This window comes from Scleropages formosus, chromosome 25 (genome assembly GCF_900964775.1).
Source record: "Scleropages formosus chromosome 25, fSclFor1.1, whole genome shotgun sequence".
Lineage (NCBI taxonomy): Eukaryota > Metazoa > Chordata > Actinopteri > Osteoglossiformes > Osteoglossidae > Scleropages > Scleropages formosus.
The window spans coordinates 14,838,021-14,863,353 of NC_041830.1; the positions used below are offsets into that span (position 1 = coordinate 14,838,021).

General features: G+C 47.7%; 3 protein-coding genes across 3 annotated transcripts; 2 read left to right on the plus strand and 1 right to left on the minus strand.

Moving 5' to 3' along the window:
• Positions 1 to 3,511: 3,511 nt before the first annotated feature.
• On the plus strand, positions 3,512 to 6,424 carry ahsg2 (alpha-2-HS-glycoprotein 2). Its single transcript, XM_018731052.2, has 7 exons — positions 3,512 to 3,798; positions 4,237 to 4,347; positions 4,817 to 4,901; positions 5,114 to 5,280; positions 5,416 to 5,520; positions 5,717 to 5,788; positions 5,930 to 6,424. Exons 1-7 carry the CDS (start codon positions 3,595 to 3,597, stop codon positions 6,191 to 6,193), a joined length of 1,008 nt encoding a protein of 335 aa, XP_018586568.1. The 5' UTR covers positions 3,512 to 3,594; the 3' UTR covers positions 6,194 to 6,424.
• A 2,149-nt stretch (positions 6,425 to 8,573) lies between these two features.
• On the minus strand, positions 8,574 to 11,409 carry LOC108921526 (transmembrane 4 L6 family member 1-like). The gene is made up of 4 exons (XM_018731016.2): positions 11,171 to 11,409; positions 9,931 to 10,014; positions 9,285 to 9,427; positions 8,574 to 9,180 (listed from the first exon to the last, which is right to left on the minus strand). Exons 1-4 carry the CDS (start codon positions 11,345 to 11,347, stop codon positions 8,982 to 8,984), a joined length of 603 nt encoding a protein of 200 aa, XP_018586532.2. The 5' UTR covers positions 11,348 to 11,409; the 3' UTR covers positions 8,574 to 8,981.
• Positions 11,410 to 22,483: 11,074 nt separating this feature from the next.
• On the plus strand, positions 22,484 to 25,087 carry tm4sf4 (transmembrane 4 L six family member 4). Its single transcript, XM_018731086.2, has 5 exons — positions 22,484 to 22,677; positions 23,184 to 23,273; positions 23,521 to 23,657; positions 24,413 to 24,596; positions 24,886 to 25,087. The coding sequence occupies exons 1-5, from the start codon at positions 22,504 to 22,506 to the stop codon at positions 24,892 to 24,894; spliced, it is 594 nt and encodes a 197-aa protein (XP_018586602.1). The 5' UTR covers positions 22,484 to 22,503; the 3' UTR covers positions 24,895 to 25,087.
• The last annotated feature ends 246 nt before the right edge of the window (positions 25,088 to 25,333 follow it).

Consider the following 25,333-nt stretch of genomic DNA (forward strand, 5'->3'; position numbering starts at 1 on the left):
CCAAAGACGACCATGGTTGTCTTGCGGGTGATTATCAGACACTTTCAGTTTCATCCACTGCTGGTAAGCATTTCTGGTGACACGGTGGCACAGCACTTGGGTGGTGCGGCAGGACATGGGTTCGATCCCCGCTCAGTCTGTGTGGAGATTGCATGTCCTCCCTGTGTCTGTGTGGGTTTCCGCTAGGTGCTCTGGTTTCCTCCCACAGTCCAAAGACATGCTGTTGAGGTTCACTCATAGCGTGTGAATGACACAGAGAGAGTGTGTGTGTTCCACTGATGTATGGATGAGTGACCCAGTGTAAGTAGTGTATCCAGCAGTGTAAGTCACCACGGTAAATAAGGTGTGTGGGCTGATAACACTACATAGAGTTTACTGGAAGTCACTTCGGAGAAAACGGTTTGCAAAAGAAGTAAATGTAATTTTGTGCCTTCAGGGTTTTCCCCGTTTTGAGAAGTTTTAATGCAGCAGTCAGCCTGCTCCTTGGCCTTGAACCTGCAACCACAAGCCAGGTTCCTTAAACCGTTATGTTACCTGTCACCCTATATTATATTCCTAGTGCTCAGTGATCTTTTCCTATGGTCAGTGAAATAAATATTGCATAAACAACTTCAAGAACACTGATACACCCTAGCGGTAGAACTCCAGTGAACTCCAGCATTAATATTCGACTGTTGAGTGCAGTCGAGGTAGTCCGGAGAGCGTCCCAGAAGCACAGGGTGTGAGGCAGGATACGCCCCGGATGAAATGCCGGTCCGTCACAGGGCAATCACACAGACTCATTCTCTCATATAGACACGTACGCACAAGCACACACGCAAGTCACCGGCTGACCTGAAACACATGTCTTGGGACCATGGGAGGAAACCAGAGCACCCAGAGGAAACCCATGAAAACATGGGGAGAACATGCGAAATCTACACAGACTTAGCAGGATGTGAGCCCACACGTAAATCTGCAGCCTGCTGTGGGGCACCGGTGCAACCCGCTACATCGCAGTGAATCACGGACGCTGTTCTATTCCATCTTGAAAACCAGACTTCCGTAGCCATCGTACTCCAGAATGGCCAGTCTGGGGGCAAATTCCAAATTTCCATCCCGCTTAATAGCTCAGCTACAACAGGAAACCCACCGCTCAACAAATTTTCCTCCACAAATTCCATTTGAAAAGATAAAAAAGAGGCAGTAAATATTTAAGGGCCAAAGTTCTATGTTATTTTCAGTAGGTTAGACAAAGTCAAAACCCGGGCAGTCGTGCAGAATAGTTGTATCAGCAAAAGGCAGCTGTGTGGGCATGCACACATTAAGCACACATTGCACAAAGAACTAACATAGCACCCATACAGCCCATAGGGCAAGGCCCCCGAGAGGGCAATGCATGGGGAACCCTGCACGGCATTCTCTGACAAAACATTATTTTTTCATATTTTGCAGGCTTGTGGGGGGGAAATTGTTTTTAATGCCAGGATAATGTCCACAAGCAGTCAGTATAATGCGGTATTTAGATATAGGAAAAGAAACCTAGTTCCCAGTCCATAACCAAGAAACAATGCCGTCCGTTTCGGCAAAGGGGTCCGTGCATTGGAACCGCTTCCAGCACTGACTGATACAAATGCAAGCCAGGCCTTGAGGTGTCCTGTGAAATATTTCACCCCTAGGTGCCGTAAATTTGCTTTGTGTTTCTACGCAGGAGTCAGCCTTGCGAAGTACGTTGCGGAGAAGTAAAACCGAGGAAATTCTCCGTCTTGACAGTGACCGAATCCGAACAGCAGAACAGCCAGGGACCGTCCAAATCCTTACGCCACCCTTTGCAGAAACAGTGGACGTGTGGACCTTCCCTCTGATATTTATTTCAAAAATTCATTTTTTTTTAATTTTCAAATTAAAAAGACACGAAATGTCTGATAAGCTACTTACAGTGATTTTTGCATTTATACAGCTTTACCTTAACCAGGGGAACCACAGTGGGACTGGGGACTCGTACCTATGTCCTAATTTCATAAAACTGCTTGCGAACATTTATCGATACACCAATTTGCTATTTTCGGGTTGTTTCATTTAAGCTGCATCCATTTTGGCCTGAAAGGTGCGCCTGGTCCCATCCACTGTTTCATGAAGAATCAAAAGTTTTAGTGTTTAAAAAAAAGGAATTTTTGAAAATTACGTAAGAAGACGTTGCTCACCGTTATGAGCATTGGTCATTATTAAGACTTTACTGCAACTTCAGACTCATACTTTCATATTCATAATACCAAAATATGTGGTTTTTGCTTTGAGTGGCAATAACATTTGTATAAGTCATGTCCTGATTGCCAGTGACTTGCACTTTGAAGGCGAGAACTTGTTTTTATTCCACAATGTCCAGAGTAAATAGCTGTAGTATGGTTTAGAAAAAAGAAAAAAACGAGTTTGTGGTATACAGATAGAGATAAAACTGGAAAACTATATCCGAGTCTTCAAAAAACTGCAACGCCACTTTTTTGGGTTGAGAAAAATCTATTTTTTTTAATCGGTGCTGTGTGACTGACTGACCCTTCAATAACTGTTGACCGTACACAAGTAATCAGTGAGCATCTATAGACGCCCACAATGTAAACGGGGTTTTTTTCCTACAGACTTAATACCCACGCCCCGACTTTCCTCCTACTGACTTTATGCAATATCTGAATTGCGTGGATTAATGCACAAATAATGAGATGATAGAAAAGGTCATTACACCAGTTCATGGTCAGCCCTTCTGAAAGTGAGATAGCTACAATTATTGTTAATAGTAAATATGTCCGAGTGTCATTTTCTAGATTGGGGTGGAAATCTTCTTTACTAAAAGGGAAAGAAGAGGGGAACTGTAGGAAGATACCGACGGCTAAATAAACTGCCGAGCTCAGCTCATGAATTATTGTTTATTATTAGTATTGGTTTTCTAGGAAAGGTGATTATGGCTTCGCCGATGGCTTGACTGACTTTGATGTAGATCGCCGATGAAAACAATTCCTCAGACTGAAAACAAACCTGAGAAAAACACCAGACACTGTCAGACTTCCAACACGCATACCCAAAATATGCTTTCAACCGTTACAAAAAGCGGCAGAACCTTATAAAATGTTGTTCCGAGCTCTTTGTGAAAACCGGTGTCCAGCCCCCTTCTCATCTATTTTACACTAAGACACGCAAAGTCCTGCCCTAAGGTGCAGTGGTCGTGCAAGCCGTACAATGCAATTTATGTCTGTTACATCTATACTTGCAGAAAAGACTAAACAGTTCAGATGCACCTAAATAAAATAGCAACGAGTGTCTGATTTTTGTGTCTGTAATTTTATTCACGCAAACCCCACTGCAGACTAAATGCTGCAGAAAAATCAATATGTTCTTAGTGTGTGTTTAGGTCAAAGTTCATGTGTCAGTAAGTTTCAGTGTACATTGGGATGAGTCCACAGACCTTACGCAAAAGGAGCGCCAAGGTGACTGCTTTTGCCCCCACCGGTCATCGGCTATAAATACTAGGGAAGGAGACACAAGTCTTTTTGTCTTCTTCCCTCGGCACTCAGGGCTCCCACTCTCCTCCCTGCCACTAGGAAGCTACCGCCAGCCATTCCCATGAGAACCTTGGGCGCCGTTGCGATTCTGGGGCTCCTGGCCGGGGCCTGGGCGCAGGTCCTCCCTAATATCCGGCGGCCACCCTGCGACTCCCCCGAGGTTGAGCAGGCTGCGCTGATCGCCCAGGACTACATCAACTCCCACCATAAACATGGCTACAAGTTCATCCTCAACCAGATTGATGAGATCAAGATCATCGAGAAGGTGAGCAGCACGCCGTGCATCGGCAGGTGCAGTAATTTACACATAATTGAAAGGGACCGTAAGGGTTTCCCTGCCATTTATATGTAAAAAATTACCTAAGACCGGAGTTCGATATCTCAGTATGGTGTGTATTTAGAATATATATTTGCAGAAACTCTGAACTTTTACATATTTTTAATAATACTTTCGTTTTACCAGTTTTTGCTGGTTATCATAAGCTTTCATAAAAAGCAACCAGCAAAGAGTTAATGTCTTTTCATCACAAGGCCAGAACTTCAGCCGTTATGCCACCTGCTTTTCGGGTGGTCGTATAATGAGTTTATTCATTTAGAATTTAGAATTTATTTCCCTTCTTTGGTATTTCACTTTGAGAAGGGACCGGTATTTCTAACTCATTCGTTCTGCCCAGCCTTTAACACAGTCCTACGTCTCCTACAGCCTGATGGTGGAGAGACCTACCTCATGGAAGTGGACCTGCTTGAGACCACCTGCCACGTCCTAGATCCAACCCCACTAGCCAACTGTTCTGTCAGAGAAAAGCACTTAATGGTAAAATGGCGCTTAGAAAAAGTCAAATAGAATATTACGCCTAGGCAAGCTAATCAACCATAAAATCTGATCAGTTGCTCCCATGCTGTCATCTTGGGTTCGAACCCCTGGTCCTTCTGTAGAACCCTTGATCAAGGTACTTACACAGAACTGATACAGTAAAAATTGCCCAGTTTTAGAAATATGTCATTAATTACAAGTAGTTCATGTAAAAAAGATGTCATTGTATAAATATATTTTACATATCTTATAGATACATACGTATAAATACTGAAAATTTCACTGTAACGCCTCTCTGAAGTGTTAACTCCTCTTGTTTCTGAGTGATTTATTGCATCCATTTTGGCCCCTTATTCTTCTGCAGCTTCATTTTTTGTTGCCTCCTGTTAAGTTCTTCTCATCTGATGTCATGATACACACCCTGTGAATATTATGGGTTTTCCGAAGGGATTTTTCTTACCTGTTCCAGCACGTCGATTCCGACTGTGACGTGGCTCTGACAAAAGAGAAGGACGTGCTGACTGTCAAGGCCTACAAGTGCAAGACCAAGCCAGGTAGCTCTTCCACATGCTTCGTGTCCCCGTCGTGGTGCATGGTTGACATTACTATGAAAAATAATCTCTTCATCCAGACCATAAGTTCAGCTAGCGGACTTGGACAAGCGAAAGTCTGCAGACCCTACAGCTCATGTAGGACACGATGGAAGTGTGTGGTCAAACTCCTTTGTGATTTTGCATTATCGTTTTTTTTTTTACACGACACCCAGACTCGCGGGAACAAATGTGTCTCGGCTGCATCGACATGGTGCACCTCAACCACACTGAGGGTCTGGATTTGGTCACTGAATCCCTGATCGCCTACAACACCAAATCGTCGGACAACCCAGACCAAGCCCGCTTTGCTCTGCTGGAGGTCACCAGACTCTCCGCCCAGGTCGGAATCCATCATCGCTTGCATGAACCCGTTTTGTATGACGATAATTAAAAAAAAACAGAAGAGTACCAATTCCAGTCATAGCCAGATGACAAACATTTAATAACTCAAACTTTTGTTGCACTTGGAATTTAGGTTGTAGGCGGTGGACACAGGTACTTTGCTGAATTTGCCATTGTGGAGACCAACTGCACGGTGAACGAGAAGGAGAGCTGTGTCTTCCTCAACCACACCGTGGCTGTAAGTACATGGGCGAGGGAGGCTCGTGATGGGCGGTGCAATGAAAGGTGCGAGGGAGCTGCTTTTAGTCACGCAGATTGGAAGCAAGCGGTCAAAACGTTCATCTTCACCATCCCCTCACTCAATATGCATCTCAAGTGATGATCTCCACGTTGCTCTTCCTTGAGTTTTATGCCAAATGTGTTTTTTTTTTCAGCGCCACGGTTTCTGTGTCGCTAAGACCGTCGGCAATGACGTCGACGTTGACTGCAATATCTTCGAGAATGTGGTAATTCATGTATTTCTCAGGCTTTTGGGCTGATTTCACAGCTGGTGCCTCATAAGGTCCAACCCTGCCGCTTTGAGTCTGTGTCAGCAACGTTACGGTGCTTTGGAAAAGTGCACTCAACTTGCTTTTCCTGGGCTTCAGCCAAACGCTCCCCACCACCTGCACCATCATGAGCACCACCACCTTCATCACCATCAGCACGGCCCACACGGCGTCAGACACCACCATCTGAAGCAGCACCATGACCCCGACGCCACTGGTCTGCTGTCCGAGTCCAAGGAGTCTGCCGAAGTTCCCAAGGTGAAGCGCGAGACCGTAGGGATTCCCCAAGCGCCCACACATGCCCCTGTGGGTCCCGTGGAAGCATTGGTGCCTCACTGCCCTGGAAAGGTCAAGTTTTACTGACACATCCCCTCAGTGGAGCCTCCCCCACCCCCCCCTTCCCTTCCCTTCCCTTCCCTTCCCTTCCCTTCCCCCACCACCACCTCCACCTCCACCACCTCTGATCTTCAATCCGGTTTTAGCTAATAATCTCAGAATTTAATGGAGACGTATCCTCAGAAAGAGTTGATGAGCCAACAGCCCCCCCCACCCCCTCACGGAGGTAGAGTCCACCACGATGAAGATCATGATGAAGGAACGATTCCCATCTATGAAACTGAAAAGGTTCAAGGTTCATGAGAGCTTCCCCGCCAGGCTCTGCTTGTGAGGCTGAGATGCACGGTGTCATTCAGTCAGATGATGCAATGTCTCTGAATGGAAACACACTTTGGCTGAATAAAGAACTGCACTTGCAGAATTTCTTTTTCTTTCTTCCTTTCTCTCTTGCCACGTCCCATTGATGTTTCCACTCACGATTCGTTCCGACTGTGGGGGGAGCCCACTCGAGTGGGAAGTGCCCGACGTGATGGAATAGGTAGTTACATGAAGTCGGTTCACTGTTGGATCAGCCACTGTTGGGGTTATCAAGTATCACCTTGGATTTCTGCTTTCATCCATTCCTTGACTTGTTTACTAGGCTAGTTACAGTTATTTACCCACTTCCACAGCTGGGTAATTTCTACTAGAGCACTGCATAGTAGGTACCATGCTCAGGGTACTACCAGTAATTGGAAACCATGCCGTTCAAACGCAAGACGACGGCTCTGACGCTAACTTGCGAATATAATTTAATAATAAATATAACGCTACAACTTTATTAAAACCACATTTAAATTTATTTATCAGACACTTTTGTCCGAAGCAACACAGTGCTAAGATACATGGCTATTTATTTCTTCATACAGCAGGGTAGCATCTACTGCAGTCATTCAGGTAAGTGCCTTGATCCAGGGTACGAGGCGGCAGGACATGGGATTCAAACCTGTCCTCTCAAGTCCCAAGGTGGCAGCTCTAACCACCACGCCCCCTGCTGCCTTCTTAGGGAACCTGAACACATTTGCATGTATACATGCAGTTCTGCTTTGCTACAGAACTACAGAAGAAGTCCATCCTTACATTTTGTCCACAGTGGCGAATGTCCTATTGCGCTCGTGGGATCAAAGGTGACACGGACACTGTGTTTGTCTTTCCCGGACAGTGAGGGTACAAACAAGCTCAGATCAGCAAATCCCGGAGCTTCAGACACTGTGAGATTGCAGGCGGTATTACTGTTATGTCTTTGCACTCTTGAAGCCTTAACCACCACAGTGGAGATGATGAACCCTGAACCCGGACCGCCAACACAGCCCTGTATGGAACTCGGTCAACATTCGGTGGCCTGCAGCTGATCCAAGTTGCCCTTCTCATGGCTCTACGCACATTACCCCCTCGTGTCATGAATGTTTCCATCCATCGATCCACTGTCAAAAACCGCTTGTCATCAAGCAGGGTCGCGGCGAACCGGAGCCTTACTCGGCAACACGGCACAAGGCCAAAAGAACACACCCAGGATGGGACACCAGTCCGTCGCAAGTCTCCCCGAGCAGGACTCAAACCCAAGACCCACCGTACAGTGGGCATCGGCCAAACCCGCCGTGCCACTGTGCCATCATACCGCCCTCAATTATGAATGTCTGAGTTACGAATTTTTAAAGATTCAAAGAGTGTCCAGTTCATTCAATTCCAATTATCGCTGGGGGGCGCAGTGGCAGTGCCAGCTGTGTGGCAGGACTGGGGTTCGAGCCCCGCTTAGGGTGCCTAGCGACAGACTGGCGTCCCGTCCTGGGTGCGTTACCTCCCCCTTCTGCCTTGTGTTGCTGAGTTAGACTCCTGATTGAGACGAGCGGTTGTTGACATTGGTCGGTTGTTTCCATCAAAAATTTCCACCTGCTGCAGAGAGAAAGCAGCCTGTTGCTACACAAAGAACCATTAGATGGCAGTAAAGTGCACAAAAAGATTGCGAGTGAGAGACAAACTAATTCAGCTCAGCTCCACAGTGTTTACAGCTTGTGTCTGGTGTCCCTGAGCACCGGTGATCAATAGCAAGATGAAAAATGTGCCACCACATATTTACAGTCTCAGCTGAGGAGTAAACATATATTTGTTTTCAGTCATTTTAAAGTAGCTTTAATTCTGATGTAACTTCAAGTTAAAATAAAATTAAATGAAAAGTCTTACAAAATAGTTTTGTTTATTGTAGCTGTGTCCAAGCCTTTTCAGACCATAAATAACCAGTAAATAAATGAAAGGACATATTTTTTTTTTACTAATAATTATAAATCCTAAATTGCTGGTTGTGTTTGCACAGCATGAAAGTAGTCAATATCAGGTGGTAAGAAGAAAAAAAATTTTTTTTATTAAAGACAGCAAAACATAAAAAAATAAAATGCAATTTTCAGATGTTTAAAAATTTGAAACAGATATAGATAAAGCAGACAACATCTGCGGAACATCGAGAAACTTGTACGGTACAACATTTCCTTTGCGAAAGACCCAGACCTTCAGTTTAGTGATGTTAGCACATTAATATTGTGAATGCATGAGGGGTGGTTCATAATGAATACAAGGGACGGTTGGTTCGCGAAGGGTCGCACTTTCACCAAAGCGAGCTGCTCTCGTATCCTGTGCTGTAAACAAGATACGCTACGAGAGGACGCGTCACTTTTTCCATCTGCGCCTGCAGCAGGCGAGGAAATGGGCCGAGGGGTCGTCCCAAGGTCTGGTGTGGAACGGCCCCACGTGGAGGGGGGGTTTATCCTCTCAAGTGGACATCTCAGGCGTTCAGGCTGTAATGACTCCTGTGGTAACAGGCCCTGCAGAGCCCCCCCAGCAGCCCGTTGATGACCTGCATGCCGCAGACGAGCACCTCGACGCCGCTGAGCGCCAGGAGGATGGAAAAGAGGGTGACGTTCCACTCCACCACGTGCGCCGGTTCCTGGCACAGGGACCACGTGCTGCGCTCCGTCAGGTACCTGAGCGCCCACAGAGTCACCGGTGAGTCGCGTGCTCTCATCCATCACACTTACGCATCTTGGTTTTACATGATGGCACGCGTGTGCTTTAGACGCCAGCTTACTTTCCGCTCTGGTTCGCAAACGGGTACCCCCAGTCTCCGGACGTCCTGCAGTACGGTCCCTCGGTGAGCGTCAAGGCCGAGACGACGAAGCAGTAACTGGCGCCGGCCAGTCCAATGAGGGCGGCCACCACGGAGCCCAGCATCTGGATGCAGAGCCATGTATTCATCCACAGGGACATTCTGACTACTAGCAACATGGTTCTAAACCCACGTGGTAAAATTCACCCCAAGTTGACTTCAAACCACATACTCACTTTTATCTCATGCTTTTCACCGAAGCGACTTACAGTGATTTACCCATTAATACAGCTTGGCAATTTTACTAGGGCATTTTAGGGTAAATACCTTGCTCAACTGTATTAGAGCTGGAGTTGGAAATCGAACCTGGAACCTTTGGGTCCAAAGGCAGCAGCTCTATCCCCTACACTCACATTCCCCCGTACTTAACCTTTGCTGCTTTTTCAGTAAATATACAAATGTATAGAAATGTATGTCTTGGGGAGGACAGAAACAAAGAAGAAAGGAAGCGGACGGAATCACTCCGTTGCCACAGTGCTGCGGCGGCCTCCTTTTCGGGATGTCGGGGGGGCTACGCTGATCGTACCCCAGGACAACCCCAATCCCGACCTCTGACCCCAAGACTCACCGCACAGCTCTTCCCACAGTCTCGGTTCCCACAGCAGCCGTCGCAGTCCCCCAGGTTCATAAACACGGCGGCCGGAAGTATCATCTGCAGGCAGAGCCACACGCGTCAAGCCCCCCGCAGCGAGCGGCTGTCTCAAATCAGGACTTCCGACTCACACCAAACTTCGCTTTTAATTCCACTGCGGGCTGGGATGTTGAAGGAGCTCAGCTCATGTTTAAATATTGTGGCAGAACATAAGTAGTGCAGCGCAGACAGTTGACGCGTGACGTCGTTCTACATTATTCAGGATTATTTTGATATGCGACGGGCTGCCATTTTCACCAGATCTGCTAGGAGGCACTACCAACATCTATGTTTCTTTCCAATTTTACTGGCATTTTCAAAAAAATATACTATTTGGGGGCGCGGTGGCACAGCGCTGTGTGGTGGGGCTAGGGTTCCAGTCCTGCTTGGGGTGCCTTGCAGTGGACTGGCGTCCCGTCCCGGGTGTGTCCCCTCCCACCTTGCGCCCTGCGTTGCTGGGTTGGGCTCCGACTTGCCGGGACAAGCGGTTGTAGACATTGTGTGTGTGATACATTATTTGATATAATAACCTGACATTTTTCTCCAAAGCAAGATACAATGTCGCGTTTATAAAGTGTAGGCCGTGTTTTGTTTGCAAGAATAACTATTTTTAGTAGGATGCTACCCTAGCAGAGGATTTAGAAATAATAATAATAATAATAATAAAATTTCCCTTAATTAACCTTATTTGGTTATTTATTAAAGTTAAGCAAACTATTATTTTTATTAAAGTGTTTCTTATCTGAGTCTACCAGTGTAATTTATGGAATTTGACTTCTTTTGACAGCTCAGCCTTTTTACTGGAGCACATTCACGGTAAATTCCTCGCTAAAGAGTACTAGAGCATGGTGGAAAATGAAAACACTGCCCCTAAGTCAGTTCTGGCCCCAAGGCCGGATATGGGGGGGGGGGGGGGGGGGTTAACACACCCACCCCATAAAAACTTAGTAGAAAAATGCCAGAAGAACTGATTCCAAAGACCTCAATCCTGGAGGTGAGCCATGATGGTTCAGCCAGCATCCTTCAGGGTACAAATCAGTGTCCTTAACCACTCTGCCGCCTGCTGTCCCACAGCGCCTTCAAACACCATTCGGCTCTTTTGAACATTTTTCGCAAGACCTGCCGCGTACGAAGGCTCGGGAGACGTGCTGCTCGAGTCGGAGGAGAGTTTACTCACCACGAGACCCCCTCCTGCGATCCCCGAGAAGAACCACACGTACCGGGTGAGGAGGTTATCCTTGGCATACCGTGTTTCTCCGTTGGGGAAATAGAGCAGGACATTGGCCACGATGCAGCACACAGACAGGGGTATGAGGGCGATGCCCAGACACCTCGTGAAGCTCCTCCAACACATCTTGCTCCTCCGCGGTCACGGACGGGACTGGGGAGCCGTGCTGCGGGGCGCCGCCTTTGTACGCGGAGACCACCGCCCCCCCCCCCCTCCACCCAACCCCCAGCTTGCGAAAGGAAAGGAAAGGAAAGGAAAGGCCATGGAGTCTCAGCCCACCCCCACTCTTGGAGGGGGTGGGGTGCGATGAAACGGAAAACAGGACGAGCCCCCCGCGGTGGGGCGGGCCTTTGCGTCCACCACGGGAGCGCCACGCTACTCGCGATCGTCCACGTGCGGCCCGGCAGGACACGCGCGCCGCGAGGTCACGGAGGCCCTTTCGCCGTGAAGCGCATTCCTGCGTCTCCCGCCTCCGTGTACTCAGCGACGGCGTCAAGGCGCTGTTGAAACAGGGCCGTGCGGCGCTCCGGAGCACGGTCCCTGTGTGAAGACGCGCGTGGGCCCAGCCCGGGTGCGCAAGGGGTCGTGCCGCGACCTGACGTCAGCGGGAGCTCTCACAGGTGACGCGGGATGCGCTCTTCTCCACGCCAACAGGAGATGGCATTAGATCTTTGTGCGCCGTCTTCTCTCACCTGGACCACGGCGCTGACTTCACATTCTGAGGAATGGCAGTTTTTAAAAACATCTTGTTTACAAACAGGTCTCCTGAACTTTACCTCTCAAAAATACACCGTTCGAGACCCAATGGATAGTGCGTTTTAGTGAAATGTTTAAGACAATTAAATATGTACAGTTTTTGGGACCCTCATGTTATTACCCCCTGTTTTAGTTACATTGCATTCAGTCTTTCCCCTTTATGCCTTTTTTGTGCTGTTTATTATTATTATTTTGCATAAACATTAGGATTACACACACACACACACACACACACACACACACACACACACCTTTCCTGAACCGCTTGTCCCAGACAGGGTCGCGGGGAACCGGAGCTGAACCCGGCAACTCAGGGCGTAAGGCTGGAGGGGGAGGGGACGCACCCAGGACAGGACATCAGTCCGGTCCAAGGAACCCCAAGTGGGACTCGAACCCCAGACCCACCAGAGAGCAGGATTTGGTCCAACCCACTGTGCCACCACGCACCCCTAATAATATTTACATTAGCAACAATAATAATCATCATCATCATAAGAACAGCAAACAACACAAAAGGCAAAATCAAACTTTAAAGCAGGAGGCACTAATATGAGGTGTGGCAATGTCTCTGTAACTTTATGGCACTATAATCACAAGTTTATCTTCTGCATAAAAATAGCAGGACATAAAAGACTCTGGAATTAAACATTAACCGAACCAGCAACCTAGTGGTGATGTTTTTATTACCCATGTCTTGTGAAGCACCTGGATGCATCATCAGTGATCTCACCTGGGGGTCATTGGGTGTTTCCATTTTGGACACCGTCACTCTGGAAACCTAACCAGGGTTGATTGGACTCCAGCCTGAATCCAGGTGGCACCACCTTAAACCCAAGGCTCACCTCTCCTCATCCACAACCATCTAGATGGCCTCTCGAGCGGCACCGCTCCACCCGTTCCTCATCTTTCGCCTTCTTCCTCTCGTCGACATCCACCGCACCTTCTTCCCATGGACTGTGAGCTCCAGCAACGTGACCTGTCTAGAATCTTCAGACAGCAGGACAATGACCCATCTTAGAATCATCTCTCTGATAGTGACCAGAAACCACACCGTCCTCCCTAATTCATTTATCAACTTTACCAAATATTAGGATATACAATATAAAAGTGATACGTATTTTCGGCACAAAGATGCCACGAAAAGGCACTTTTCCTCGACAGCTTTGGAATCTGCCTTCTTCATGTTTACCGGCTCAACCGAGAGCCAGTCAGTCCGGCGATCCTCCCAGAGTGGATCTCGCACTTGCTGAACACTTTCTAATAACACGCACTGTTTAATAACATGCAGGCTGAGGATACCAGAGAACCGTGCGGGTATTGACTATGCAAATCTCTCATCATCTATCCGTCCGTTGCAAAGGCCGATAGCGTTCAAATTCCAAACCTTCCATGTACCCACGAAATTTCGGTAAAGCGTACCGGTGTTGTGCTCCAGTCCTGTCCTCACGCTCACGCCAACATCTGCTATGCGAAGACTGTGAATAATATAAATGATGCACAAAACAGCTTAAATATTGGAGGCACTGCTCAGAAAACAATGAATTATATTCAACCTTAGATATTGACTATATGATGTATGATGTAATGTGTACCTGGAGCTGCGGCATCCTTTTTGACAATCTCAGAAAAATTTGTGTATTTAATATAATATCAACGTCACACCACATTATCTGCTTGATTATAACAAGAAACGGGGTACATATCGACCCGTGTGGCATTAATGTGTATTCTTCAGCAAAATATGAGAAAAATACATTTCCTCCAACTGTTAGGGTATTTACATTCATCCAAGTGTCCTTCAAGCTTAGATAGAAATGTTAAGATTTATGATATTACAAGTGGGATATCAGTAATTTGCCTGCGTTATGTTGCTTTTGCTCACATTCTGCTGTACAGAGGTATTGATACAGTGTCGCATGTATTTCAGACCTTCACCACATAGTGGTTAGAGAGAGTGGTTATTCTTCACCGAGAATACGTGGTTATTTCAAGCCAGTTGTTGAAACCAACAACACACAACGCGAATGGTGTATGTGGAAATGTAAATTAAATCCAAAATATTTTTTGACGTCAGTTTTAATTTGATGGCGTATGAGAAGTGTCCTATGTGCTCATACGAGGCTGTCGGTGAGCTGAGGCATCCCCATCGCGCACACCTCGCATCCACGGTCCGGTGAGAAAGAGGGTTCTGTTTCCCAAAGGACCGCCACCGGGGACCCAGAGGAACTGGAATGTGTGACCGCAGCTTGTCTTCGCTCGGACAGGAAACGGCTCCCTGATGTCATCTGTGCAGCCTGACAAACAATGGAGCCCTTTCCTGGCCCAGCCCTTGGATTCTGAAAGAGGCCCGAGGGAATTTTTCCAGCAAAACTACTTGTCAGAAAGCCCACAGAAGCGCATACACTTTTACAAATACTTTGTGATACATTAAAAAATATTCAGCATAAAAAAGAAAAAAAAACTTATTTGGTAGCCACAGAAAAATATAAAGTACAAAGAGGTTTATAGACTCACACTTTCTTAAAAATGTATATTATCAGTTATACATTTAGGTGATGCTTTTCTCCAAAACAACATACAGTATAAGATACAAATATTTACCCATTTTCTGTAGCAGGAGGTGGGATTTGAACTTGCATCCTTTAAGTAGACACTGACTCTAACCACCAGGCCCCCTACTGGCCCATGAGTTTTAATAAAAAAATGATATATAGCACAGTCTTAGCCTTTTTTGTATTTCTTAGGTAGTTTTAATATTAATGTGTTTCCCAACATTTTCACTGCTGAAATAATTACAGCTGTGGAAAAGACATTTTAGAAACTTGGACATTTTAAAGTAATAATTTGGCTTCTATATCTTCAGCAAGACACCTTTGTGTATTATTACAATGTTAAACTGAGTGCTGGTTATATGTTACTTGTGGCTTTCACATACTTGTGTATATATTCATATCTCAGCACAATCTCAGGTATCATCTCTCGAACCCAAGGAGCAGGTGACCTTTCTGATTGGACTCATGTGGGAGTGATGGTTTCCGCTGTGACGTTTCCACGGTGATGATGAAACACGGTTGGGGTGGATGCTTAGTAATGACTCTTCCTCCATCCATCCATCCATCTTCCTCCGCTTTTATCCGGGGCCGGGTCGCGGGGGCAGCAGTCCGAGCAGAGTACTCCAGACCTCCCTCTCCCCGCACACCTCCTCCAGTTCCTCTGGGGGAACCCCAAGGCGTTCCCAGGCCAGCCGGGAGACATAGTCTCTCCAACGTGTCCTGGGTCTGCCCCGAGGCCTCCTCCCAGTGGGACAAGCCCGGAGCACCTCCCCAGGGAGGCGTCCAGGAGGCATCCGGAACAGATGCCCGAGCCACCTCAACTGGCTCCTCTCGATGCGGAGGAGCAGCGGCTCTACTCCGAGCTCCTCCCGGGTGACTGAGCTCCTCACCCTATCCCTAAGGGTGCGCCCAGCCACTCTGCGGAGGAAACTCATTTCTGCCGCTTGTATCCGCGATCTCATTCTTTCGGTCATGATCCAGAGTTCATGACCATAGGTGAGGGTAGGAACGTAGATCGACCGGTAAATTGAGAGCTTCGCCTTACGACTCAGCTCCCTCTTCACCACAACAGACCGGTACAATGACCGCATTACTGCAGACGCCGCACCGATCCGTCTGTCGACCTGCCGCTCCATTTTTCCCTCACTCGTGAACAAGACCCCAAGATACTTAAACTCCTCCACTTGAGGGAGCAACTCCCCCCTAACCCGGAGGGAGCAATCCACCTTTTTCCGACTGAGAACCATGGCCTCGGATTTGGAGGTGCTGATTCTCATCCCCACCGCTTCGCACTCGGCTGCAAACCTCCCCAGTGCACGCTGCAAGTCTTGACTTGATGAAGCCAACAGGACCACATCGTCCGCAAAAAGCAGAGACGAGATCTCGCGGCCACCAAAGCAGACACCCTCCGTTCCCTGACTGCGCCTAGAAATTCTGTCCATAAAAATAATGAACAGAATCGGTGACAAAGGGCAGCCCTGGCGGAGTCCAACATGCACCGGGAACAGGTCTGACTTACTGCCGGCAATGCGAACCAAGCTCCTGCTCCGGTCATACAGGGAACGAACAGCCCGTAGCAACGAGCCCCGAACCCCATAATCCCGAAGCACCCCCCACAGGATGCCACGAGGGACACGGTCGAATGCCTTCTCCAGGTCCACAAAACACATATGGACTGGTTGGGCAAACTCCCACGAACCCTCCAACACCCTAGTGAGGGTATAGAGCTGGTCCAGTGTTCCACGGCCAGGGCGAAAACCGCATTGCTCCTCCTGAATCCGAGGTTCGACTATCGGTCGGATTCTCCTTTCCAGTACCCTGGCATAGACTTTCCCAGGGAGGCTAAGGAGTGTGATCCCCCTGTAGTTGGAACACAATCTCCGGTCCCCCTTCTTAAAAGAGGGACCACCACCCCGGTCTGCCAGTCCAGAGGCACCGTTCCCGAACTCCACGCGATGCTGCAGAGGCGTGTCAGCCAAGACAGCCCCACAACATCCAGAGACTTGAGAAACTCGGGGCGGATCTCATCCACCCCCGGAGCCTTGCCACCAAGGAGTTTTTTGACTACCTCAGCAACTTCAGCCAGGGTAATGGACGAGTCCCCCTCCGAGTCCCCAGCCTCAGCTTCCTCTACGGAAGGCGTGTCGGAGGGATTGAGGAGATCCTCAAAGTACTCCTTCCACCGCCCGAGAACATCCTCAGCTGAGGTCAGCAGCGCACCACTTCCACTGTAAACAGTGTTCGTGGAACACCGCTTCCCCCCTCTGAGTCGCCGGACGGTTTGCCAGAATCTCTTTGAGGCCGACCGAAAGTCTTCCTCCATGGCCTCACCGAACTCCTCCCAAGCCCGAGTTTTTGCCGCGGCGACTGCCAGAGCCGCGCTCCGTTTGGCCCGTCGGTACCCGTCAGCTGCTTCAGGAGTCCCATGAGCCAGCCAGGCCCGATAGAACTCCTTCTTCAGCTTGACGGCATCCCTTACTTCCGGTGTCCACCACCGTGTTCGGGGATTGCCGCCGCGACAGGCACCGGAGACCTTATGGCCGCAGCTCCGAACAGCCGCACCGACAATGGAGGAGCGGAACATAGTCCATTCAGACTCAATGTCCCCCACCTCCCTCGGGACCTGGTTGAAGCTCTGTCGGAGGTGGGAGTTGAAGACCTCTCTGACAGGGGCCTCCGCCAAACGTTCCCAACAGACCCTCACTATGCGTTTGGGCCTGCCAGGTCTGTCCAGCTTTTTCCCCCGCCATCGAATCCAACTCACCACCAGGTGGTGATCAGTTGACAGCTCAGCCCCTCTCTTCACCCGAGTGTCCAAAACATATGGCCGAAGGTCAGAAGAAACGACTACAAAGTCGATCATCGACCTCCGACCTAGGGTGTCCTGGTGCCAAGTGCACTGGTGGACACCCTTATGCATGAACATGGTGTTCGTTATGGATAAACCGCGACTAGCACAGAAATCCAATAACAACTCACCGCTCGGGTTCAGATCAGGGAGGCCGTTCCTCCCAATCACGCCCCTCCAGGTATCACTGTCGCTGCCCACGTGGGCGTTAAAGTCCCCCAGTAGAACGACAGAGTCCCCAGTGGGAGCGCTTTCCAGCACGCCCCCCAGGGACTCTAAAAAGGCCGGGTACTCTACACTGCCGCTAGGCGCATAAGCACAAACGACAGTGAGAGACCGTTCCCTGACCCGAAGGCGTAGGGAGATGACCCTCTCATTCACCGGGGTAGACTCCAACACATGGCGGCTGAACTGGGGGGCTATTAATAAGCCCACACCAGCCCGCCGCCTCTCACCTTGGGCAACGCCAGAATAGTGGAGAGTCCACCCTCGGTCGAGTAGAGTGGTTCCAGAACCCAAGCTGTGAGTGGAAGTGAGCCCGACTATATCTAGACGGTATCTCTCAACTTCCCGCACCAGCTCAGGCTCCTTCCCCGCCAGTGAGGTGACATTCCAAGTCCCAAAAACCAGAGTTGGCGCCCGAGGTTTGGGTCGGCCGGGCACTCGGCCCCGACCACCGCCCAAATCACAACGCACCGGCCCCTTATGGTTTCTCCGGCAGGTGGTGAGCCCACCGAAGAGCGGCTCCACGTTGTGGCTTCGGGCTGAGCCCGGCCAGGCCCCGTGGGCATAGACCTGGCCACCAGGCGCTCGCATGCGAGCCCCCCCCCCAGGCCTGGCTCCAGGGTGGGGCCCCGGTGACCCCATACCGGGCGGGGTAAACGGACGCCTTGATTTTTTTGTCATAAGGGGTTTTTGAACCGCGCTTTGTCTCGTCTGTCATCCAGGACCTGTCTGCCATGGGAGACCCTACCAGGGGCATGTAGCCCCAGACAACATAGCTCCTGGACTCATTCAGGCACTCAAACCCCTCCACCACGATAAGGTGGCGGTTCACGGAGGAGTACTCTTCCTCCATTCAGTGGTTTTTTTTTTTAACTTCTGTAAACCCTCCACCCCCCAAGCAGCAGTGATGGAGGCCACAGCTCAGAGTGGAAAAACCTCAGTGGGGCTCACGCTAAGCAAATACCATCATCTGTTCGCACGGTGAGTGCGGCTGTTGAGTAAATTAGAATGTGAGCTGGCATAAAAAACAGAGGAATTGAGCTGAACAGGTGCTACTGAACACTGTGACCTAATATCATTTTAGCACGGTATAGTTTTACAGCTTTATTTATAGGCCTGTATTTGAAAAATATAAAACCGAGCTGTGCCTGCTTATCAGCTAAACAGCCTGAAAGTCTGAAGTCCGCATATGATCCTGACAGAAGACCATTTTTCTGCAGGTGGGGAGGGAGGGGGCTTTTTTGGGAGGGAGATGACTCCGAGGGAAAGCAAACACTGTTATCTTAAGCAAACAAACGCCGCTTGGTGCAGGCAGGTACAGTACCTGAACGGACAGTTGGGGTTGGAACCCTGGCACAGGAGTTTCACCATAGTCTCACAAAGGAGTCTTCATTGCCCCGTGACCAGTTCTGAAATTTGCCTGTGTGTTTACTATTAGTCACATGTCTCATTAACTGAATCCCACCTGCAGTGTGGGATGGGGGAGGGTGTCATGTTAGGTATCCTGACGCCATGAGGCTCAGATGTTCAGAGGCTTAGAAACCACAAGCTACTTCCGAGGTTAGCAGCAAATCCTGTCTATGTACAGTACATACATGTGTTTAGTGTAGGACCAGGTCCAGCTCTCCGGTGGATCTGGGGTTCGGGTCTCGGTTGGGGTGCCTTGCGAGGGACCGGCGTCCCGTCCTGGGTGTGTCCCCTCCCCCTCCGGCCTTATGCCCTGTGTTGCCGAGTTAGGCTCCGGCTCCCCGCGACCCCGTATGGGATGAGCGGTTTCAGGCAATGTGTGTGTGTGTGTTTCGTGGATCTGCTGGCTTCCGGCACCACGTGCTCTGAAAAGCAGAAGTGTCTCTGGAGCTTCCGTAGAGACTCCCAGGCATCTGCAGCGCTCACGTCCACGAGGCCTTTGACAACGGAATCCCCTGCTGGAGCGGAAAAGCGGATGTCGCCGCGGTTTACGCTACATCGAGTCATTCTTGAAGTCCTCCCTTTGGAAGCATTTGCAGAATGAATCTCCAGGTGTCAGCGTCCCTTAGTGAGGACGGTTCTCTTTTCGGGGGCGGCTTTGAGAACCATAACAGCAGCGATACCGGATCTTTCTTATCGTATTTACATGAAAAGGTGTTCCTGTGTGCGCCTCCTCGCTGTTGCCCCGCCTTTGGCCACGCAATCGATCGGCCAGTCATCAGCTAATAGGCTGCTGCTGTTCACCAGTCCCAAGATTTGTCAATAAGCAGGACAGTGAGACGCCGGGACACGTGTTGCTCGCGGGGGGGCGAAATGTGGCGAGATTATCGCACGACGTTGCTCAACTTAACACGAAGGCCAAATAATGAATTTGGGTCAATTGCAGTCTCGTAATTTTGACACTTCTCGCACCATCTCTGTGTTACCGTGACCGTTTTGGGCCGTTCTACTATTTTGTGATTTGTTTCTGCTGTTGGTTCAAGAATTATGATGTCATATGACCTCCGCACGAGAAGTATCTCGCTGCTTACGCTACGGATGTGAACGCTGACGAAGGCGTTCTACCGAAACGCACCCGTGTTGTTCGAATCAAAAACTGATTTCAGTAAGCTTGGGTGCGCTCTCTCATCATTCTTTCTAACTTTTTTTTACAGATAAGTAATCACGGTGCTGTACTGGTGATGTTGCGGGGGAGTAAGAAAAAGAGGGGAGAGTCCACCCTGCCGGTGTGGGAAAAAGTACAAATCATTTGTGGGGTCCTAAAGCAAAGCAGCTGTGGAATAAGATCAAATATGAAAAATAAATGGATCGCCACATAACGCAAGAGAGACGGTGGCCAGCGACGCATTCTGTCCGGCACGTGAGGCAGCACGGCCCGGATTCATGCAGGTCCTGACGATAGCGTGGCAATTTACGTGTTGGAGAACAAAGGACATCACTCTATATTATACGTTATATTTTTATCTGTTATTTAGCAGCGCTGCCCGACTGACATTAACAACCAACATTCTGCGGCGAAACGAAAACTTTGAGCAAACTTTAATACGTCAACCGTATGGAACCAAAGACGGGGGACCAGCGCTGGGGAGAGGTATTTAAAAGGCAAACTTTCCGAGGGTTTGCTCAAGGTCTGTGGCCATTGTGTGAGCTGCATATTTCTGGAACAAATAGTTGGGAAGGGCCTTCCTGCGTCCGAGCGGGGAGCCGCTGCGCCGATAAAAATACACTCTTTCATTGTTTACATTCCAGCCCACGACACACACACACAAAAGCGTGCACACAGTGCATACTGTATACTGAGTAGCTACACTGGAGTAGTAGTTCATTGTCACATTTTCCCGACATGCCACCGTGAAGAGAGAGAACAATTTTTTTGAGATAATAGAAACAAAACATGTTTCAGAAACTGCACCCTCGACGTGTTGTTGATCTGGCTCAGCAGCACATCAGTGACATCCCGTTGAAAACTTAGAAACGGGGCGTAGCTTGGAGGGTGCGGCACGCTGGACGGGGCCTGGTCACGGGGAAGCACGGCTCGCCCGCTGTCCCCGAACTGTCCACGGTGAATGGGAGCCTCGCTGGTCCGAGGTGCTGATGTCACCACCGGACTGACATCACTACAAGTAGGCGAGTCTATAGGCTCAGCCTGATTGGCTATTGCCGAAGCATAATCGAGACTTCGCTGAGGTCCCGAGTTCGAAAGGTGTAGTTTATACAGATAACGAAAAAAAGCTGCGTGCACAGATAGGCGTAGGGCCAAGCACAATATTCATCTCGTTCCAACCTCAATGAGTAATGGATTCGTTCTCATAATCATCTGTGTTACAAGATTACAGCAGATATGTGAAAAGCAGTGGATGAATGAAGGCAGAGATAAAAGATGCCCAGAAATATCACTCAGTATGTTCTTGAAAAAACACTGGAGTGGATATGAGTCAAATTATCTCAACCTGGCAGCTTAAGTAGGACCAGGAAACTCCCATTATGTAAAGGCATAATCTCAGGATGTTAGATAAACATAAATGAAAAACTTTTGAAAACAGAATACATTGAGTAGTTACCACATTTGGAAACTGTAAAATTCATTTCATGTCATTACAATTTTTACACTTTATTTTTTACAGTAAAAAAAAACAATTTTAGAATAAAAATTTATGTGACTTGAACTGAAGCCTTAAAATGTTATTTAATAAAAAAAACTGTTGACAGTTCTTGAATAGCTGTGGAAGTATCATCCATGATCCAGCCATCGTTTGGCTATTAGACGACCATTGCAATCAAATCTGTGATCATCCATCAGAAAAAGAGTTACATAAAGTCAACGTACGAGTATAATATCCTGACATTATTGTGGGCCTTGAGGGCTTGTATGGAGGATGTTTCCATACTAGGGACGTTACTTTGGTTTGACTTTTCAGAAGGCATGTGACAATATGGGGACTGAGAAGCATAGCTAGCATTGAGCAAAGCAGAAGCTAGCATTAAGGAAACTTCGACAAAAAAAGTTAACATTTAAAAAGTGCTAGGGATGAAATCTGTCCTTATGAGTGCCAGGGACACAAACCCAGAGTATGATAGTGAAACTACCCTTGTGACGCCAGCTGAGCACTTAGTCACTTGACTAAGCAAGATGGTCCCAGTTAGCAGAGCGAAATGTTGCTTTATTCAGCTGAAGCTTTCAGCGCTGTGTCTTCTAAAGGTTTAAAAAGATCCATACGCAGACATCGTGGAGACCTGCTTTTGATAACAAATGACCAACCTGCACTGACAGTGACTTGAAAAGCCTGGCAAATTTAGTAGAACATTAACAGTGGCAGCTAGGCGGCTGCAGGCCATTGGAGCCAAGCGAATGACATCACGCAGCCAAGCATTTATAAAGACTTTTCCCTGATCGATGCTCCCAGAAGAGCTTTGGTCAGTGCCCGGGGTCAACAATGTGCTCTGGCAGCTTTGCAAAATGCTTGGGGATCACCCTCATCCCCCTGGCCATCCTGTGCGTCCTCTGCAACATCCTGCTCTTCTTCCCCGGTGGCCTCGTAGCAGACGACAGCTCACACATCACCGATGAGGTCTTTTTCTTTGGAGGGATAATCGGCTCAGGAATTTTGGTGAGTGCTCTTTGGGTCTGGTGATGCGGCGATGAGGCACACTGGGGTGAACATTCTCTGAAAGGGATGCCGATGCACACGCCAGAAAACTGACCACAACAACTGAATACATGCAAAATCCTGTTAAATGTGTAAAAAAATAACAAAAAGATGGATCTGAAGTTCAATAATTTAACTATAATTAGAAGCCAGTGATTTCACCGATCAGGTAAATGTATTCATTTTTCTGGCAAATGCAGCTATAGTCTTGCAGGTTGGAACCAGTTATGTCAATGAAGATCTCAAAAAGGGAATGATAGTAGTGTACCTTTGGTATGGAGCCTCCACCCCAAACACATGGCGTCCATTTGTGGTTTAAAGAAACACCATTTGACAGTTTGAAAAACTGAATAGTGGCTCATGGTTTAATATTAACATCTGACTTTCAAAAACTACGCAGCCAGCGTTGGGATCGTAGGGCTCACAGGGTGCCAAGCGGTGACATGCCAACCTTCTCTCCCTAACAGATGATCTTCCCTGCACTGGTATTCCTGGGTCTGAAGAACAATGACTGCTGCGGTTGCTGTGGCAATGAGAGCTGTGGAAAGCGCTTTGCGGTGAGGGCACATTAACATGCACGTGAAACTCTTGCATGAAAATGCCTAAATCTCAAGTGAAAGTCTAGGCAGGAGAGAAGCATTTTTTGGCCTTTTACGTGTCACTTCCTGTGGTCAACATTTAGTAATGACAGACTGAAAGCGATGGACGATGAACTACTTTGATACGTAGATGTCGTTTTTGGTAGTATGATGATAAATTTCTACTTGTATTAGACTCAATGGGAGAAATTCTCACCCCTTCCAGATGTTCACCTCCATCATCTTTGCTGGCGTGGGCCTTGTGGGAGCGGGGTACTCCGTCATCGTGTCCTCAGTTGCAATTAACCACGGGCCCAAGTGTGTCACAAACAACGGAAACTGGTCATACCCATTCAGCGAAGGGTAAGGGCAACTTCAGTCATTGTAGGGTCATATTTCCTTCCGTCTTATGAAGACTAGTGAATATCATCAAACCCCAGCTGTCAGCATAAAGACATTTCCCAGAAGTGCAGGTTCCAAGCTGTACATCTCATACTTCATATAAAATTACTTCTGAAATACGTCATAACATTCTATCACATATGTTACCTAACTCAAGCTAGAGCCAAGGGTCTAAGCATTTCCATCTCCCACCAGCATGTGGACGGTAATCAGAAAGAGAAAAAAAAACACGCTTAATCAAAGAGGCATTGAATTACAAATGCACGTCAGCTTGTACATGTCTGGTTAGCGACGTTTGCGACATCCGATAACGGTTTGACTTTAACAACAGGACTCGTATTTGTGACCGGGTGAGGGCAGTAAAATTTACTGCCAGAAAAGTCAACAACCAGGTATAAAAGGGAACTAAAGGGCATCCGTGTTATCGTAGCACAGCTATTTCACAGGTGTCCACCTATTCCAGTTTGGATAATAGAACACCATTCTCCAGGAGACATACAGTAAATGGTATCAAACATGTTGCTGAAGCCTTTATACAGATGGAATTTTTCACATACATGAGGGGTTTGGTTAATGATGATGATGCCATTTTGTACATATACTCCTCCATGAATTTATTAATTCAGCATCTATTATCATAACAATGGCCAAGATACCAAAGTTCTCCCTTAACCACGGTTCCTGGTCTGACTACTTCTTCTTACCACATCCCCCAGGAACTACTTGTCCAATAACACAATGTGGACTGAGTGTACGAAACCCACTGACATCGTCCCCTGGCACCTCACCCTGTTCTCCTTGTTGCTGGTGATGAGCCTGGTGGAAATGGCTCTTTGCGCCGTGCAGGTGGTTAACGGACTCATTGGGACGATCTGCGGCGACTGCTGCGGTTGCTGTGGGGTAAGGCGTTTGTGAAGAAAAGCATTTTAACACATTTTTTGGTCCATTCTGTAGCTCAGGAGATTTACTTAGACCACTAAAGGCTCAGGGAATGAGTGCATTGGGTTCCCTTAACAGTAAGTGTAGTGAGAGTGATTGATGGCTAATTTCAGAGTGAACTTTCATGTTTTTTTCATAATTATTTGGAAACAAGCCTTTTAAGTGTGCTGCAGGGACAGAAATATTGGTGAGGCTACTTTAACTTGTTACTCTACCAGCTTTTTCCTAAACCTTTTTATTTTCTTTTTAGGGTGAGTGAGCTTGAGGGACGTCTGACCACCTTGACACCTTACCATCCGATGTATAACTACTATTTATGAAAAACTAGAGCATTTTGCTGGAGGATTCTTTCCCTTGATGGCAAAAAAGAAACTCAAAAGCCATGTATAATATTTGCATAGATTGTACATTTTTTTTTAATTTAATACTTAAATGTTTTACACTTTTTTACAAAAAAAATGTACTTGACCTCAGACCTTTAAAATGTGTTTTAAGTCACTTTAGCTTTTCAAGGAATAATTGAAATTTAAATAAAATGAACTAGATGAATAAATAAAGCACTTCAGTTTCAAAGAGATGCTTTCAGTACCATGGAGTGGCATTTTGTCATGGTGAAGAGTTATCAAGAAATGTAAATCTCTCATCAGAAAGTGTGACAAATTAAATCTGGTTGTCATAATAGCTGTATGATGCATTTT